This window comes from Xenopus tropicalis, chromosome 1 (assembly GCF_000004195.4).
Source record: "Xenopus tropicalis strain Nigerian chromosome 1, UCB_Xtro_10.0, whole genome shotgun sequence".
In the NCBI taxonomy this organism is placed as follows: Eukaryota; Metazoa; Chordata; class Amphibia; order Anura; family Pipidae; genus Xenopus; species Xenopus tropicalis.
In genome coordinates, this window is record NC_030677.2 from 213,302,916 (window position 1) to 213,323,060 (window position 20,145).

The following is a 20,145-nucleotide window of genomic DNA, read 5'->3' on the forward strand; positions in this document are numbered from 1 at the left end:
CCATTAGGGCCCCTGTAGACGTACCAGTCCCATTAGGGCCCCTGTAGACGTACCAGTCCCATTAGGGCCGCTGTAGATGTACCAGTCCCATTAGGGCCCCTATAGAAGTACCAGTCCCATTAGGGCCCCTATAGAAGTACCAGTCCCATTAGGGCCCCTGTAGACGTACCAGTCCCATTAGGGCCCCTATAGAAGTACCAGTCCCATTAGGGCCCCTGTAGACGTACCAGTCCCATTAGGGCCCCTGTAGACGTACCAGTCCCATTAGGGCCCCTGTAGATGTACCAGTCCCAATAGGGCCCCTATAGAAGTATGAGTCTCATTAGGGACCCTGTAATGTATAATAGGAACCATGGGGGGGTTCCCGTCACATTCCCCAGTAAGTGATACATGAGAATAAAACCAATTCTTGCCCCACCCTGGCTAAGCAAATCCTCATATCAGCACGGCTGTTCTGCCCCCCCGGCACCCCCTGATGTCTGGTACTAACAGTAACCCAGTGTGTCTGTGTCCCAAACGCTCTGCGCTAACGGATCCCGAGTGGTTCTGCTTGTGCGTCCCGCTGGGCCCAGGGTTCCGTATCACCCGCTGCTCTGGGAGCCTAATGGTGAGGGGAAAAGCTCGTTATCTAAATGGGAACATGAGAAAGCAAATGCCATTGGCTCCTGGGCAGATGTTACTGGAACATGCAGAGCTTTGATGTGGGTCGGTGAGAGACGGAATAATTACAGGGGGGACTGGGTGCATCAGTTGGGGTGCAGGGATTACAACTCCCAGAAGCCAGTGAGCAGGTAGGTAAATGTAGGTGATTGATGGGGTTATTTTCCCTTTAATGCCCTGACTGTGGTTGTTAGGGGGTATAGTTCTGGGCTGCTGGGGGTTTCCCAACAATGGCTGGTAACACAGGGGTAGTTCTTGGATACAGTAATGTTAGTTACCCCATGAGCCTCTGCCAGACACACTGTTGACTGGTTGAAGATGGTCCCAGCCATGGATCACATGGATTTCCATTGACTAGTAGTTTGTCACAGACAGAGTTATCAGTTGGCCGGAAGTGATCAGGTCTGCAGGTTTTTGGTCGATGCCTTGGAAGGTCCCTCAGACACAGTTGGACATAAGAATAGTTCTGTTCAATCTCAGATATCTATTAGAATATTCTTTATATAAATACAATGAATCCGGAGAGGGCCCTAGGAATGGTTTGAGGCACTAGACATTCTCTCAGACATGATTTAGGTACAAAAGACAGACACACACTTAATCAAGGCACACCATATGGGAAGTTAAAACAATTATTTATTTCAATTACTTCTAAAAATTAGTTAATTTAAAATAGCAAATGGGGAAAACAGGAAAGGTTAAAAAGGGAAAGGCCCTATGTTTGTTGGAATTGAAACAATTTCACATTCTATATAGCAACATAATAGCACTGTAGCGACTTACAATTTCTTGCTATAATTGCTATTCAGAGACAGCAGCTATTGGTATTCTCCAAACTGGAAGTAAAGTAATCGTACTGGTTCATAAGTCCAGAGTTTTTACAAATATTAGTGAGAGATCCCGATTTCCTAAGGTAGTAACAGGTATACTACAATAGTGCCTCTACCTTAGGTCATCTACATAAACCGTCTTTTTTAGTTCGAGTGGAAGTTTATGGGAGTTATAGTTCACATAGTTGCACGTTATTCATTGCTGTAGCATAAACAGAGTAGCTATCTATAATACCCAGATTAGAATTGGAAAGTTGAGCAAAATTCAGCCTATCTGTTCGGGTATTGTCTTCACAGACAAATTAGATATCCTGTACATCAATTTAGTGCGTAAGGGTAGAGTTATATGTCACGGGGAGCTGGCTATGCCTTAATCTGACACATACGACGTTTAGGTATTTAGCGTTCGTTATGTTACTCGTGTATCAGCGAAATCAGGAGCAGTAAATTTATCTCGCTGTAGCGGCCCTCTAGTATACCCCAAGATCACTTTCAGTTGCTAGGAGCCGCCGCACCATTCAACAAGCTGCCCAGCACCATACAACAGACCGCCTAATACAGATGGCGTCCGTGCCTACCTCGACATGTATAATACTGACTACAGACTAGTCAGTCCGACCCACGGATCTTACAACAATTGCCAGTCTCCCCCACTTAATATACAAAAATCCTTTTACGTGTCAGAGGGAGTTGGTTGCCTCTTTTGAGCTTCTGTACCTTGGTCTGCCAGATATGCCGTTTTCAATGTTAAATATGACGTGTTAATTATGCTACTCCGGCAAGAACAGGAGCGGTAAGTTTGTCTCACTACAGCAGCCTCCCAGCTTGCTCAAGGATTACTCTCCATTACTAGGAGCCGCCCGTACTATTTAGGGAGCTGCCTAATACCATTCAGCAAGCTGCCCAATACACACGGCATCTACTTAATTATGTATGATACTAATTACAGGTTAGTCAATCCGATTCACGGGTCTTGTAACTATTACCAACCTCCCCCACGCTCGTATATAAAGCTAAATCGATGCTATACAGTGCCTTGACTCCCATTATTGTAACCAGATAGCCTAAAAATACCATCTCTCCCCCCGAAGCTTTAAACTAAGGAGAACGGCTATTAGTGTCCCTTAGCAACCATAAACAAAAGGGTTGTAACGCCGACGCGCGTTTCGCAAGAAATGCTTTCTCAATGATGAAGTGGCATGAGCCATGAAACGCGTTAAGCTGGGGGGTTGCCTTTTTCACATGTTTTTAATGGAAATGAAATAAAGGATATTTTTATTGACTAAGCAGTCCTGCGTGCTCCATCCAATAACTACAACCTTCTTGCAACTAACTACGTCTGGATCGGGGGCGCTCCTGGATGTGTATGCACGAGTCACTGCCAACATTGGGACTAAGCCGGTGAGTGCTCCCTTACTTCATATAACTATGATGGCACCAACATATGGTTGCTAAGGGACACTAATAGCCGTTCTCCTTAGTTTAAAGCTTCGGGGGGAGAGATGGTATTTTTAGGCTATCTGGTTACAATAATGGGAGTCAAGGCACTGTATAGCATCGATTTAGCTTTATATACGAGCGTGGGGGAGGTTGGTAATAGTTACAAGACCCGTGAATCGGATTGACTAACCTGCAATTAGTATCATACATAATTAAGTAGATGCCGTGTGTATTGGGCAGCTTGCTGAATGGTATTAGGCAGCTCCCTAAATAGTACGGGCGGCTCCTAGTAATGGAGAGTAATCCTTGAGCAAGCTGGGAGGCTGCTGTAGTGAGACAAACTTACCGCTCCTGTTCTTGCCGGAGTAGCATAATTAACACGTCATATTTAACATTGAAAACGGCATATCTGGCAGACCAAGGTACAGAACCTCAAAAGAGGCAACCAACTCCCTCTGACACGTAAAAGGATTTTTGTATATTAAGTGGGGGAGACTGGCAATTGTTGTAAGATCCGTGGGTCGGACTGACTAGTCTGTAGTCAGTATTATACATGTCGAGGTAGGCACGGACGCCATCTGTATTAGGCGGTCTGTTGTATGGTGCTGGGCAGCTTGTTGAATGGTGCGGCGGCTCCTAGCAACTGAAAGTGATCTTGGGGTATACTAGAGGGCCGCTACAGCGAGATAAATTTACTGCTCCTGATTTCGCTGATACACGAGTAACATAACGAACGCTAAATACCTAAACGTCGTATGTGTCAGATTAAGGCATAGCCAGCTCCCCGTGACATATAACTCTACCCTTACGCACTAAATTGATGTACAGGATATCTAATTTGTCTGTGAAGACAATACCCGAACAGATAGGCTGAATTTTGCTCAACTTTCCAATTCTAATCTGGGTATTATAGATAGCTACTCTGTTTATGCTACAGCAATGAATAACGTGCAACTATGTGAACTATAACTCCCATAAACTTCCACTCGAACTAAAAAAGACGGTTTATGTAGATGGCCTAAGGTAGAGGCACTATTGTAGTATACCTGTTACTACCTTAGGAAATCGGGATCTCTCACTAATATTTGTAAAAACTCTGGACTTATGAACCAGTACGATTACTTTACTTCCAGTTTGGAGAATACCAATAGCTGCTGTCTCTGAATAGCAATTATAGCAAGAAATTGTAAGTCGCTACAGTGCTATTATGTTGCTATATAGAATGTGAAATTGTTTCAATTCCAACAAACATAGGGCCTTTCCCTTTTTAACCTTTCCTGTTTTCCCCATTTGCTATTTTAAATTAACTAATTTTTAGAAGTAATTGAAATAAATAATTGTTTTAACTTCCCATATGGTGTGCCTTGATTAAGTGTGTGTCTGTCTTTTGTACCTAAATCATTTATTTACTACATTCAAGTGCACCCATTGAGCAAGCTATAGTGCGAGGTAGTTCTCTACCTTATTCTCTCAGACATGACTCAAGCTTGTATATAAACAGCTGGGTGCTCTGGAAGGTCTCTCAGTTGTGTCTCTTCACTTGGAGTTGAGCGTATGAATAGATGGTTGTGCTGGTTAGTATCAGAGAGACAGTCATGGAGCTGGGGAGAGCCCTGCGAGTAGTTGGGTGCATTGGAAGTTCTCTCTATATACAGTTGAGTTGAAGAAGGTGGCTTTATAAATGGCTGAGATACTAGAGTGTCCATCACACAAGACTGTTGTGTTAGATTTGATTCACTGGAGGGTGTTCTAGACATGTCAGTTGACAGTGTGAGTAGAGGAATGCACTGGTGGGGCTCTCAGACATGTTGGACCATGTTAATGGTGAGATGCACTGGAGAGGGTTCTAGACATGTCTCATCAGTTGGAGTTGACCAGGTGAATGGTGGGATACACTGGTGGGTGTCTCAGACATGTTACTTCAGTTGGGGTTGACCAGGCGACTGGTGGGATGCACTGGTGGGTGTCTCAGACATGTTACTTCAGTTGGGGTTGACCAGGCGACTGGTGGGATGCACTGGTGGGGCTCTCCGACCCGGCGGAGTTGGAAGTGGCCATAGATACAGTGTGACGCACAGTTACTGATGTTCTTGCCGTTGTTGTGCCAGGATCACATGGTGAGAGAAGAGACGCGCAGCCTGACCCCCAAGCAGTGCGCTGTGATGGACCTCGCTCTCGATACCATCAAGGTGGGTTGTGATGTAACTGGACACAGATACTGTTAGTGAGCACAAGAGCTTACATGTTTGTGACAGCCGGGTCTCTCTGTCCCTCCAGCAATACTTCCACGCCGGTGGCAATGGCCTGAAGAAGACCTTTCTGGAGAAAAGCTCAGAACTCCAGTCTCTGCGCTACGCCTTGTCCTTGTACACACAGACCACAGACACACTCATCAAAACCTTTGTGCAAACACAGACGTCTCAGGGTGAGTGTCAGCTCTTGTACAACTCTGAGCAGAGGATTCTCAGGGCCCAATCACTCACATTGTTGTACAATAGCTCCCCCTACTGAGTGAAACCTGGGACTGTCACTATGGTAACTGCCCATTGGGGCCATAGCGCTCCCTACAGCCTGACCGTAGTACAATATAGAGGTAGCAAGTACCCAGGCTGAGTCCTGCAGTTGCACCGTAGGGCAGATACACAGGGGTATAATGCAGTTATGTGTATAGTATTTATGTTTAATAGCCCCCTTGTACTTCAGGGTCCTTCTATGTTCTTTTGTCCTTCATCTGTTGTTGTAATTGTTTTTCTTCCTCTCTTCTTGCTTTCTGTTTGTGTCGTGGCTAAGTGCATGATGGGAAGGGTATTAGGTATATGGCTAATGAGGGCATTCTTCCTGACAAGGGTATGTGATGTATAAGTTGCAATAGATTCCAGCTCCACCCGAGCCCCACATAACTACCAACTGCAACTGAACCCCGAAACCTGCCCTGTCTCACCCCCAGCCCTACCTGAGCCCCACTTACCCACGACCCCAACCAATAACCTGCATGAACTGGTCCCACCCAGTCCCTGGATAGGTCCTGCTCCCACCCCAGTCCCACACCTGCATAGATTCCAGCTCCACCTCTTTCTGCAGAATAGATTTGCCCCCTACATTACTTACATTGGTGGAAGATTCAATACATGACTTTATGCATAAACCAAATTTACATATAGTCCTTAACATACCCCTGCCCCCCTCCAAGTCCTATGTAGACCCTTGCCCCCCTCCAAGTCCTATGTAGACCCTTGCCCCCCTCCAAGTCCTATGTAGACCCTTGCCCCCCTCCAAGTCCTATGTAGACCCTTGCCCCCCTCCAAGTCCTATGTAGACCCTTGCCCCCCTCCAAGTCCTATGTAGACCCTTGCCCCCCTCCAAGTCCTATGTAGACCCTTGCCCCCCTCCAAGTCCTATGTAGACCCTTGCCCCCCTCCAAGTCCTATGTAGACCCTTGCCCCCCTCCAAGTCCTATGTAGACCCTTGCCCCCCTCCAGGCCCTATGTAGACCCTTGCCCCCCTCCAAGACCTATGTAGACCCTTGCTCCCCTCCAGGCCCTATGTAGACCCTTGCCCCCCTCCAAGACCTATGTAGACCCTTGCTCCCCTCCAAGCTCTATGTAGACCCTGGCCCCCCTCCAAGCTCTATGTAGACCCTTGCCCTTTTCAAGCCCTATGTAGACCCTTGCCCCCCTGCAGGCCCTATGTAGACCCTTGCCCCCTCCAAGCCCTATGTAGACCCTTGCCCCCCTCCAAGCCCTATGTAGACCCTTGCTCCCCTCCAAGCCCTATGTAGACCCTTGCCCCCCTCCAGGCCCTATGTAGACCCTTGCCCCCCTCCAAGCCCTATGTAGACCCTTGCCCCCCTCCAAGCCCTATGTAGACCCTTGCCCCCCTGCAGGCCCTATGTAGACCCTTGCCCCCCTCCAGGCCCTATGTAAACCCTTGCCCCCCTCCAAGCCCTATGTAGACCCTTGCCCCCTTCCAAGCCCTATGTAGACCCTTGCCCCCCTCCAAGCCCTATGTAGACCCTTGCTCCCTCCAAGCCCTATGTAGACCCTTGCCCCCTCCAAGCCCTATGTAGACCCTTGCTCCCCTCCAAGCCCTATGTAGACCCTTGCCCCCCTGCAGGCCCTATGTAGACCCTTGTCCAACACAAGCCCTATGTAGACCCTTGCCCCCCTCCAAGCCCTATGTAGACCCTTGCTCCCCTCCAGGCCCTATGTAGACCCATGCCCCCCTCCAAGCCCTATGTAGACCCATGCCCCCTCCAAGCCCTATGTAGACCCTTGCCCCCCTGCAGGCCCTATGTAGACCCATGCCCCCCTCCAAGCCCTATGTAGACTCTTGCCCCCCTGCAGGCCCTATGTAGACCCTTGCTCCCCTCCAAGCCCTATGTAGACCCTTGCCCCCCTCCAAGCCCTATGTAGACCCATGCCCCCCTCCAAGCCCTATGTAGACCCTTGCCCCCCTGCAGGCCCTTTGTAGACCCTTGTCCAACACAAGCCCTATGTAGACCCTTGCCCCCCTCCAAGCCCTATGTAGACCCTTGCCCCCCTCCAAGCCCTATGTAGACCCATGCCCCCCTCCAAGCCCTATGTAGACCCTTGCCCCCCTGCAGGCCCTATGTAGATCCTTGTCCAACACAAGCCCTGCATGTATTCTTCACCCATGTAAACCCTGCTTGGATTCCTCCCCCTCGATGTTCCTTCAGATGTTACTGTTTTTATCTACCCGGGATAGAAGGCACATGGCTGTACATATGAAAAAAAAGATACATTTGTACCTTATTACATATCATGCTACAGCTTTTGGGGTAATTAAAGAAGCTAACGACGTGGTTGGAGAGCATGAACTAATGAAGTGATGATCCAGCCGAGCTCGGTGTTGCCCCTAGTAGAGATATGGTGGCCCTGCCTTGGGTGCCCTGTGATACATGTCTCTTTATGTTCCAGGTTCTGGTGTGGAGGATCCAGTGGGAGAAGTTTCCATACAGGTTGACCTGTTCACACACCCAGGGACTGGGGAGCAGAAGGTGACAGTGAAAGGTGCGATTCTCTTTCCATCACTTGGGCAGTCACATTGGCACCTCGGCTAGTGAATCTGGGTCCCTGCCGATGGGCCCCTTATATGTTACAACTGTCAGCTCTTGGGATTGAAATGTCTGAGGGTTCTGCTAAACATGGATCCCAATAGATCCCAATACAAACAGCTGATGTGACTCTATAATAACCAGTCATTCCCCTGCTGGAAAGTTCATGTAAGAGCCGCTCATATAATTCAGTAAATAGATCCCAATACAAACAGCTGATGTGACTCTATAATAACCAGTCATTCCCCTGCTGGAAAGTTCATGTAGGAGCCGCTCATATCAGTCAGTAAATAGATCCCAATACAAACAGCTGATGTGACTCTATAATAACCAGTCATTCCCCTGCTGGAAAGTTCATGTAGGAGCCGCTCATATCAGTCAGTAAATAGATCCCAATACAAACAGCTGATGTGACTCTATAATAACCAGTCATTCCCCTGCTGGAAAGTTCATGTAGGAGTCGCTCATATCATTCAGTAAATAGATCCCAATACAAACAGCTGATGTGACTCTATAATAACCAGTCATTCCCCTGCTGGAAAGTTCATGTAGGAGCCGCTCATATCAGTCAGTAAATAGATCCCAATACAAACAGCCGATGTGACTCTATAATAACCAGTCATTCCCCTGCTGGAAAGTTCATGTAGGAGCCGCTCATATCAGTCAGTAAATAGATCCCAATACAAACAGCCGATGTGACTCTATAATAACCAGTCATTCCCCTGCTGGAAAGTTCATGTAGGAGCCGCTCATATCAGTCAGTAAATAGATCCCAATACAAACAGCTGATGTGACTCTATAATAACCAGTCGTTCCCCTGCTGGAAAGTTCATGTAGGAGCCGCTCATATCAGTCAGTAAATAGATCCCAATACAAACAGCTGATGTGACTCTATAATAACCAGTCATTCCCCTGCTGGAAAGTTCATGTAGGAGCCGCTCATATCAGTCAGTAAATAGATCCCAATACAAACAGCCGATGTGACTCTATAATAACCAGTCATTCCCCTGCTGGAAAGTTCATGTAGGAGCCGCTCATATCAGTCAGTAAATAGATCCCAATACAAACAGCTGATGTGACTCTATAATAACCAGTCATTCCCCTGCTGGAAAGTTCATGTAGGAGCCGCTCATATCAGTCAGTAAATAGATCCCAATACAAACAGCTGATGTGACTCTATAATAACCAGTCATTCCCCTGCTGGAAAGTTCATGTAGGAGCCGCTCATATCAGTCAGTAAATAGATCCCAATACAAACAGCTGATGTGACTCTATAATAACCAGTCATTCCCCTGCTGGAAAGTTCATGTAGGAGCCGCTCATATCAGTCAGTAAATAGATCCCAATACAAACAGCCGATGTGACTCTATAATAACCAGTCATTCCCCTGCTGGAAAGTTCATGTAGGAGCCGCTCATATCAGTCAGTAAATAGATCCCAATACAAACAGCTGATGTGACTCTATAATAACCAGTCGTTCCCCTGCTGGAAAGTTCATGTAGGAGCCGCTCATATCAGTCAGTAAATAGATCCCAATACAAACAGCCGATGTGACTCTATAATAACCAGTCATTCCCCTGCTGGAAAGTTCATCCTCTCTCCACTTTACTTCCAGTGGTGGCGGCAAACGACCTAAAATGGCAGACGACGGGGATGTTCCGACCCTTCGTGGAGGTGACAATGATCGGCCCCCACCAGAGCGACAAGAAGAGAAAGTTCACCACCAAGTCCAAGAGCAATAACTGGGCGCCCAAGTACAACGAGACGTTCCACTTGTGAGTAGCCCAGGGGGGAGTTAGACCCGTATATATTCCCTTTCTGCATCGGCCAATACAGGGCAGTGGGCTGTTCCATTTCAGTAGCGCAGGGGGGAGTTAGACCCGTATATATTCCCTTTCTGCATCGGCCAATACAGGGCAGTGGGCTGTTCCATTTCAGTAGCCCAGGGGGGAGTTAGACCCGTATATATTCCCTTTCTGCATTGGCCAATACAGGGCAGTGGGCTGTTCCATTTCAGTAGCGCAGGGGGGAGTTAGACCCGTATATATTCCCTTTCTGCATCGGCCAATACAGGGCAGTGGGCTGTTCCATTTCAGGTGGGGGGGTGGGATGGGATATATAAGGGTTAGAGTTAATGACCCCATATCCTTACTCTATGCCTGCAGCATCCTGGGGAACGAGGACGGGCCGGACTGCTACGAGCTGCAGGTGTGCGTGAAGGATTACTGCTTCGCCAGAGAGGACCGCGTGTTGGGCATCGCCGTCATGCAGCTGCGCGACATTGCGGATAAGGGCAGCTGCGCCTGTTGGTGCCCCCTGGGGCGCCGGATACACATGGATGACACCGGCCTCACCGTACTGCGGATCCTCTCCCAGAGAACCAACGACGAGGTGGCGCGGGAATTCGTCAAGCTGAAGTCGGACACTCGCTCCACGGAGGAGGGGAGCTGAACTGGGGCAGGAGAATCCCTTCCCGCCCCATAGTGGGGTAACTTGTGCCAATTCTACCCCCAACGCCAGCCAGGAAGTGCATGGCGGGAATCTCGCTGCTGCTCTAACGGGAATTTATTTATGTTTAGAGGCGATACTTCCCCTTTAGTATCCAAGCAAAGTGTTCCGGGGTTCCGCGACTGTCAATGATTTATTGAAAGGGAATCTTATCTGTGTCTCCATGGTTACGGAGCTCCGGAATTCTGTTGATGTGACTGTTACAGAACCTGTAACCCCTGTGCTCGGCCACGCCCCCGGCTGAACTACACTTCCCAGCATCCTCAGCACCCTACCAACGATTTCCCATTGTTTCCCCTTGATTCAAGGTGTTTTCTACACAGTTACAAACCCAATATTATTATTGCTACTATTAATAAGGGGGCGCTGTGCCCCAAAAGTGCCATAACGTGTGTAATAGTGATTTGGGGGTGACCCCGCAGATTTGTGGGCGACATTCCTATATCTTTCTGTGGATGATGTGAAACTGAAGATATATTTGCACAAGAGACGTAACAGCCAATCAGGAGGCTGCTATTTATTTCACAAGTCTCCCTCCTCCACCTGAATGTGAATGTTGGGAGCGACGGTGCGACTGGTTTTTGCTCCCAGAACCTAGAACAGTTCTAGATCAGCAGAGGGGGCAATTGTGGGACTTACGTCTGCCCTGACCCTCACTTTCCTGCAGTGTTGGGCAGTACAACCCATGTTACATACGGGCAGCGGAGAGGTCTGATTACTGCCACACTGACCCGCAGATGCCCCGCCTCCTTAGCAGCGGGTGGGACACGCCCATATTATTATCTCACAGGCAGAATAGGGGGAGACTTTGTATCCTATAGATTTCTGATCATCGTTAAGTGCCATTGTCACTAATACACTTAGTTTAACCTGTAATAAATGATCTTTTAGCAGCTTCTTTGCTTCCTGACGTCTGTTCTGATCCGAGGCGGGGTCGGGCTAATTCTACAGAACCTTGGCCAGAGCACAAGAGCTGACACTCTATAAGGAAGCTGCCCAAGCCCTTTATCCAGTGAAAGAGATCAAATAATGTCAATTTCCCTGTCTATAGATGGACATACACGGCCCAACCCCGCCCCTCCAGCCCAGGTCTGCAGCTTATTGGCCTGTGTATGGGGCCTGCCAGGGGTCTGTCCGGCCAATCTCTGGCCAAGACTGGACACATTAGAGAATCCAGTTGGACGAGGTCAGTGATTTGTTCCTCATCAACCGGCGCCAATGTCTGATCTGATTGTTGGGCTCAATAAATGTGCGGCCAATGGGCCCAGATCTTCTTGTCAATCTGGGAAAAATAGATCCCTGCCAACCACAAAGAGAGTTTCCTGATAGTGGGAGGGGCTTAAACTGGTACTACAGTCGGGGGTTTCTTTCTTCATAATAATTTGTATTTTCAAATAAACAACTATATAGCAGAAAGTAAAGTATCAGTTTTACAAAGAATTGCAGGTAAGATGAACAGATAGGGCCGGGGGCGCTGTGGGGGGGGCACCAAGAGAAGTCAAAGTCTGATTGGCCAGTCATGGAGGGGGTTGGGCTTCAAGAAAGGGGGCAGGATGAAGAATGGGGGGAAAAAATGGATCCAAGTGAAGGTCCAATAACCTGAATATGTGAGATCTCCCCCTTTCCTACAGGAACGTCTCGCTGTTGGATCCGACCAGGTCAGCTACAGTTTTATTCTCTTTTATCTGAGGCAAAAAATAGATTTTATAGAAGCTGCAAAAAATATCAGGAGTTTATTTAACTGTTGTAGTTTCATTTTTTCAATTTTTTTTCTGTTTTAGGCGCTAAATGAAGTTTGGGGGCCATAAAGCTGACAGCAAGTTTGCCGGAAACTCCTTTACTTTGCACTTACGGTGAGTCTCAAACCTTTGTGAAACCTTTTGAAATTTTCTATTCTATTATATAAATGTGACCCAACGTCGTCCTAAACATAGAGGGAAACAAATGAAACAAAAATGATTATATTTGCTCCTGTATTTATTGAAATAATCATCCAATAACATCTGCGTGGGGCAAAAGTAAGGGAATCAGTAAGGGAATCATTAGGATTTTCCTTGGGGTACAATCTATAAAGCTGTGGCAGATTGCACCTCAATAGTAGGGGGGGGTAGTGCTAAGGGCTGTATCGAGTTGTAAGTTGCAGTAATATGTCAGGGAAATAAACACCCACACACTATGGCTTATAACACACACAACTTTACTAAACAAAATGGCAACCAACAAGCAATCCTAAACAATACACACAATGCTACAGTACTACAGCAAATAAAACAAACATAAAAATGCTTAGCTTTGTTTAGTGGGTGAAGTTCAATAGAGGTTCTGGAAGAGCTGCAGCCTCTACACAAAGGCGGAACCCCATGGCCTTCAGAATAGCCCCCTTCAATGGAAGATTATGTGTTTAGGCACTCAGAGTCCTGGGTGGGATTCTTCTCTTCAGTCCTGGGTGGGTTTCTGGCTAAACAGCCCTGTGCAAGCTCATTTCTTGGGTACCCTGAACCAATCAAACATCACAACCTGAGCAAGCTAACTCCGCCTGTAACAGGGGGACCTATCAGAACCAACTGATGATCCCTCCTATATTGCTGTATAATAATCTAGAGTGTACTCCCCCACTCAGTGGGAGAAAGATTTAAACAGGTTCTGGGTGGGGGTAACGTGTCTGTGGTATATTGGAGAATATTGTGTTGGGTGTGAAGATGCCCCACCTACTGTTTTTGTTTATTGTGTATAGACGGCCAGTCCAGGGTCAGTTGACCACTGTTTACTGGGAATGATTCTCCGCTATAATACTCTATTGCTTTATAATTAATGCCTATAGGCTACTGTGTGACTGGTGCTAAAGTGTAAATATCAATGTTTCATTCATTTTGCTGTCACTGTGCCAGTATAAGGGCATCTCTGCAATGTGGCAGCTGGGAAAGGCTTCTCATGGGGTTAGGCACAGAAGGAAAATGGATTGTTGGGAAATTGGGAAGAAAAGCAGCTGGGACTTTCATTAGGTACAAAGAGGCCAATAAAGGCTATCAGGCAGCTAAAATAGAGATGGAGAGGGGCATCACAGGGCTAAGGGCAGCTCTGGGAATGGGGTTCCTGCTGGGCAGTGGGCGGGGCCTTAACTAATGGTTCTCACACAGGCACCTCCCCCCACTACCCTGAATGCAGCATGAAGGGGCTCAGTGAAGGAGGCAGTGAGGGTGTGTAAGTGCCTGATTGGCTCACTCAGCTCATAAAAGGACAGGCGTCCGGCCTCATAGTCCAATGAGATCCTGATTCTCCTGCAGGAAGGGACGTGGGGTAACTGTGTGTCTTTACTGTCATGTATCACTGTATAGTTATTATTCCATCTGTACAAACCCCAGGACTTGTTATTCTCCCCAATGTAGGCCTGAACCCCTCCCCTCTCTATACTGGGATAGGCCACCCCTACCCTCCAGCGCCCTGATTCACTGCCCTCCACTTCCCAGTAATGTCGCCCTGAGGGGAAACTCCTGGTGCTTAAAGCCTGAGAAACCTGAAATCTCTCTGGGGTTTGTGGGCGACGCTGGTCTGTATGTGAGTAGGAAGCAGATTTCCCATCCCCTGATACAGATACACCAGTCCCAGCCGTGTTTATATCCAGTACCAGCTCTGTAGCCTCCTGCCCATAGATCCTTCCCTTTACCCCAGTCACAATCCCAGCTAAGCCTGTGAGTAATGTCTCTGAGATCCGACCCACATCCAGATCCCCTACAGCCGGGTCCTTTATACCCTCTCTCTCTCTGCTCTCATTATCTGCCCCCTCAGTATCCTCTCTCTCTCTGCCCTCAGTATCTGCCCCCTCAGTACCCTCTCTCTCTCTGCCCTCAGTATCTGCCCCCTCAGTATCCTCTCTCTCTCTGCCCTCATTATCTGCCCCCTCAGTACCCTCTCTCTCTCTGCCCTCATTATCTGCCCCCTCAGCCCCACAAAAGGCAGCCCCATGGGATTCCCATTGTTCCTGTAGGACAGTGAGTGGATCTGCCATGTTGCACAGCTCCTCAATGTGCCGGATCTTCCTGGACAGCTCGTCCTTCTTTATTTCCAGCTGTTGGATCAGCTCAGTGAGTGTGAGTGAGAGCTCCTCTTTCTGCCTGGAGATGTCACTCAGGAGTCGCTTCTCTAGGGCTTCCAGCTCTTCCCTGATGTCTCTAAACAGGGCAGTGACTCTCTCTGTCTCACCGGCTGCCGCTTCTGCCACTTCTCTCCTGCGCTCCTGCAGCCTCTGGGCTCCTCTCTCAGTCTCCTCTCTCTCTGGGCTCAGTTTCTCCAGAACTTTCCTCAGTTTCTCTTTCTTCTTCTCAGAGGCCTCACTCAGCAGCTCCACCCTGTGGCCCCGGTGCTCCCCGGCCAGGCAGCAGGACACACAGATACAGGCAGAGTCCTCACAGCAGTGATACTCCAGAACCTTGTGATGTACAGAACATTTTCTCCCCATAAAGGAAGCGGTGGGCTCAGTGAGTACATGTTCTGCTGACTGGCAGTGCCCCCTCAGGTGGGTATCACACAGAGAAGCCTCACACAGGAGACAGGATTTAGCAGCAGGTACAGGAGAGAGGAGACAGTAAGTGCAGAAGATCCCAGTCTCCCCCGGCTCTGTCTCAGTTGGACGGAACCGCTCCACCATGCCACGCAGCTTCCAATCTGTTGCCAGTTCAGGTTTCCTTTTAAATCTCTGTCTGCATTCAGGGCAAGAAGGATTTTCACGGAAAGTCTCCTCCTGGGTGTCCCATGTTCTCCCAATGCAGCCCCGGCAGAAGTTATGGCCACAGGGCAGGGATACCGGATCAGTATAAATGCTCAGGCAGATGGAGCAGCTCAGCTCGTCTCTCAGATCAGCAGCCGCCATCGCTGGAATCAGGAACAAGAAATGAAACTCTGTCTCTCTGTATAACCAGTTGGACTTGTTTTATCTCCTCTCACACACACACAGGGAAGGGCAAGTATATTGCTTGGTTGTTAACCCTTTAAGTTCCCATTCATTTATCCCCATTCAAAAGACTCCTACAGGAATGAATGTGGGGTGATTATACAGTTAGAGTATTTCCCAGCAGGCACAGCAGATACAGACTCCCTAGGGAGCCAAAGTGCCAGTTACAGAGCTGTTATGTCAAAACACTTTTATTTGGACTTGTATGTATAACTTTATTTATAAAGCACCACAAGGGTACGCAGCTCTGTACAGTCTTACAATATACACAATTACACACAGGGAGAGTTATAATAAATACAATAAATAAGTATAAATACACAGGGATTAAGTGCCATGGGGTAAGAGACACAGTAGGAAGGAGGTCCCTGCCCCATAGAGCTTACAGTCTAAGTGGTTGGGTAACATACAGGCACAAACTGGAAGGTAAGAGGCATCAGGTATGGGCATTTGCCCTTAAGCGCAGGACTGGGCAAAATAATGTCTTAGTGCTCCAGAAGGTACAGTCTGAGTTTTTTCTTAAAGAGAGTGGGTGAGTGTTCCCTACGGAGGGATTCAGGGATAGAGTTCCAGAGGGAAGGAGCAGCGAGATAGAAAGGGTTAAGATGAGAGAGCTCAGTGGGTGTGGATGGTGTAAAAAGACGGAGGCTCTGAGAGGAGGAGGAGACGACCAGGAACGTGCAGGGAGACCAGTGAGGGAATGGAGTGTGGAGCAGGGAGACCAGTGAGGGAATGGAGTGAGGAGCAGGGAGACCAGTGAGGGAATGGAGTGAGGAGCAGAGAGACCAGTGAGGGAATGTAGTGAGGGGCAGGGAGACCAGTGAGGGAATGTAGTGAGGGGCAGGGAGACCAGTGAGGGAATGTAGTGAGGAGCAGGGAGACCAGTGAGGGAATGTAGTGAGGAGCAGGGAGACCAGTGAGGGAATGTAGTGAGGAGCAGGGAGACCAGTGAGGGAATGTAGTGAGAAGCAGGGAGACCAGTGAGGGAATGTAGTGAGGAGCAGGGAGACCAGTGAGGGAATGTAGTGAGGAGCAGGGAGACCAGTGAGGGAATGTAGTGAGGAGCAGGGAGACCAGTGAGGGAATGTAGTGAGGAGCAGGGAGACCAGTGAGGGAATGTAGTGAGGAGCAGAGAGACCAGTGAGGGAATGGAGTGAGGAGCAGGGAGACCAGTGAGGGAATGGAGTGAGGAGCAGGAAGACCAGTGAGGGAATGGAGTGAGGAGCAGGAAGACCAGTGAGGGAATGTAGTGAGGAGCAGGGAGACCAGTGAGGGAATGTAGTGAGGAGCAGGGAGACCAGTGAGGGAATGTAGTGAGGAGCAGGGAGACCAGTGAGGGAATGTAGTGAGGAGCAGAGAGACCAGTGAGGGAATGTAGTGAGGAGCAGAGAGACCAGTGAGGGAATGGAGTGAGGAGCAGGGAGACCAGTGAGGGAATGGAGTGAGGAGCAGGGAGACCAGTGAGGGAATGGAGTGAGGAGCAGGGAGACCAGTGAGGGAATGGAGTGAGGAGCAGGGAGACCAGTGAGGGAATGGAGTGAGGAGCAGGGAGACCAGTGAGGGAATGGAGTGAGGAGCAGGGAGACCAGTGAGGGAATGTAGTGAGGAGCAGGGAGACCAGTGAGGGAATGTAGTGAGGAGCAGAGAGACCAGTGAGGGAATGGAGTGAGGAGCAGGGAGACCAGTGAGGGAATGGAGTGAGGAGCAGGAAGACCACTGAGGGAATGGACTGAGGAGCAGGGAGACCAGTAAGGGAATGGAGTGAGGAGCAGGGAGACCAGTGAGGGAATGGAGTGAGGAGCAGGGAGACCAGTGAGGGAATGGAGTGAGGAGCAGGGAGACCAGTGAGGGAATGGAGTGAGGAGCAGGGAGACCAGTGAGGGAATGGAGTGAGGAGCAGGGAGACCAGTGAGGGAATGTAGTGAGGAGCAGGGAGACCAGTGAGGGAATGTAGTGAGGAGCAGAGAGACCAGTGAGGGAATGGAGTGAGGAGCAGGGAGACCAGTGAGGGAATGGAGTGAGGAGCAGGAAGACCACTGAGGGAATGGACTGAGGAGCAGGGAGACCAGTAAGGGAATGGAGTGAGGAGCAGGGAGACCAGTGAGGGAATGGAGTGAGGAGCAGGGAGACCAGTGAGGGAATGGAGTGAGGAGCAGGGAGACCAGTGAGGGAATGGAGTGAGGAGCAGGGAGACCAGTGAGGGAATGGAGTGAGGAGCAGGGAGACCAGTGAGGGAATGGAGTGAGGAGCAGGGAGACCAGTGAGGGAATGGAGTGAGGAGCAGGGAGACCAGTGAGGGAATGGAGTGAGGAGCAGGGAGACCAGTGAGGGAATGGAGTGAGGAGCAGGGAGACTAGTGAGGGAATGGAGTGAGGAGCAGGGAGACCAGTGAGGGAATGGAGTGAGGAGCAGAGGAGGGAAGGGCTGTGAATGTTAGCAGAAGGATTCTTAACAGGCAGCCATGCTAGAGAGCTTAATTGAGGCTGAGCAGGTTCCCTCTTAGGAGAGAACAGGAGGATCCTGGCAGCAGAGTTTAAGATTGATTGCAGGGGAGAGAGGTGGGAGTCTGGGAGGCTGGTTAGTAGGAGATTGCAGTAATCTAAGCGGGAAAGGATAAGGGCATGGATTAGTGTTTTAGCTGTCCTTGCGGAGGAAAAAGCGGCAGGTTTTGGCAGTGTTATTAATATGGTTAGAGAAGGAGATAGACTGGGCAAAGATAACCCCAAGGCAGCGTGCAGAATTAACAGGGTTAATGGACATGCCATCAATAGTAATGGTGAAAGGAGGAGAAGGGCCGGATTGGGTGGGAAGACCATGGGCTCAGGTTTAGGGTAAGTTTGAGGGGTGTCAGTTCATCCAGGGGGAGATACCCAGGGGGCAGTTACCAATCTGGGTTTGAACATCAGCAGTTAGTGCAGGGGTGTTTCGTAAAATTCTGATTGCCAACGTAAAAAACAGAGGTGTAGGCACCAGGGCTCTGTCTGGGAATAGAATACGGCAGGTTGATCCGTAATGATTTGGAGCATGTAACGGGGTGAATAGCGTAGGAAAAGCAACCATTGCATCTACTTATAGAAGCGCCAAAATAACTGTGGCGGCACTAGCCGCGATTCAAACTTAGCTTTCCTGGAGGTAATAATGGGAAGTAATGCGGCGAATGAGTAAACTGATCGGCATAGGCGGAGGGTGACTTTTTTGTTTGGGGAGGCTAAAGATGGCCCATACACAGACTGACCTACAGCTAATGTGACACTTAGTGGATTCACTGCTGGTGTAAAAAAAAAATTAACCTCCCAACTACCTCTGGCAGTTCCCACTGACTCCCAGGGATACTGTACAAAAGTGCGGGTGGGGGGGGCTTTTTTTAACCCTAAAATGCTTAGGATGTAAAAGCATTCATACGTGCACTTCTGTTAGGGGTTCTCTATACATTTGTGTTTGTGTTCAGTTAGGTTAAAGGGGTAGTTCACCTTTAAATTAACTTTTAATATGATGTAGACACTGATAATTTGAGACAATTTGCAATTGGTCCTCTTATTTTTAATGGTTTTTCGGTTATTTAGCTTTTTGTTCAGCAGCTCTCCATTTGGTATTTCAGCAGCTATCTGGTTGCTAGGGTCTTATATACCAGGTAGTGGTTTAAACAAGAGATGGGAATATGAATAGTTAAGGGGCCTGCATGGAAAAATAAAACTGTAGCTTCACAGAGCAATACTTTTTGGTCAGTGACCCTCATTTGAAAGCTGGAAAGAGGCAGAAGCAAAAGGCAAATTATTCAAAAACTATATAAAATTAACTAGGAAGACCAATTGCAAAGTTGCTAGGAATAGGCCATTCTATAATATACTACAAGTTAACTTAAAAGTGAATCTCCCCATTAGATGTGTTTAAGTTAGTTTTACAGAGAGAGAGGCAGCAGGTACTGACATCCCAGGCACATTATATACAGCGAGATGCAGTCTTTATATACAAACCCAGCACATTATATGCCATGAGGAGCAGTGGGTACAGATGGCAGATATTCCGGCCCTGGCACTATAACACTGGCACTGATACACAACATTGGCCCCACTGTAACTTACTATAAATGAAAAAAACAATGACAAAAGTAAAAAAAAAAAATAGAATGTGCAAAAAACCATAACAAATATATAAAAGCACAATGAGCTTTGTGGGGGGAAAATTAACTTACCCTCCATCTGTTAGGGTAGGGGATAGGGATATTATAAATGTCAGATGACAAAAAACTATTTAATTCCAGCTAGTGGGTCAGCCTTTAGAACATATACAGTATAGTACCTGTGTATAGTACCTGTGTATAGTACCTGTGTATAGTGCCTGTGTATAGTGCCTGTGTATAGTACCTGTGTATATTACCTGGGTATAGTACCTGGGTATAGTGCCTGGGTATAGTGCCTGTGTATAGTACCTGTGTATAGTACCTGTGTATAGTACCTGTGTATAGTGCCTGTGTATAGTGCCTGTGTATAGTACCTGTGTATAGTACCTGTGTATAGTGCCTGTGTATAGTGCCTGTGTATAGTGCCTGTGTATAGTGCCTGTGTATAGTACCTGTGTATAGTGCCTGGGTATAGTACCTGTGTATAGTGCCTGGGTATAGTGCCTGTGTATAGTACCTGGGTATAGTGCCTGTGTATAGTGCCTGTGTATAGTACCTGGGTATA

General features: G+C 48.2%; 1 protein-coding gene across 1 annotated transcript; it reads right to left on the reverse strand.

Moving 5' to 3' along the window:
- Nucleotides 1-12,692: 12,692 nt before the first annotated feature.
- On the reverse strand, nt 12,693-15,404 carry LOC116408231 (E3 ubiquitin-protein ligase TRIM7-like). Its single transcript, XM_031894977.1, has 2 exons — nt 14,471-15,404; nt 12,693-14,278 (listed from the first exon to the last, which is right to left on the reverse strand). Exons 1-2 carry the CDS (start codon nt 15,377-15,379, stop codon nt 13,628-13,630), a joined length of 1,560 nt encoding a protein of 519 aa, XP_031750837.1. The 5' UTR covers nt 15,380-15,404; the 3' UTR covers nt 12,693-13,627.
- Between the last annotated feature and the right edge of the window lie 4,741 nt (nt 15,405-20,145).

Bases quoted from the DNA above. Each gene is read 5' to 3' on its own strand.
- LOC116408231 (XM_031894977.1), bottom strand. From the start codon at position 15,379: ATGGCGGCTGCTGATCTGAGAGACGAGCTGAGCTGCTCCATCTGCCTG. The intron at 14,279-14,470 runs GCTGCCTTTTGT...GCAGATAATGAG, and splicing joins AACAATGGGAATCCCATGGG to AGCAGAGAGAGAGAGGGTAT.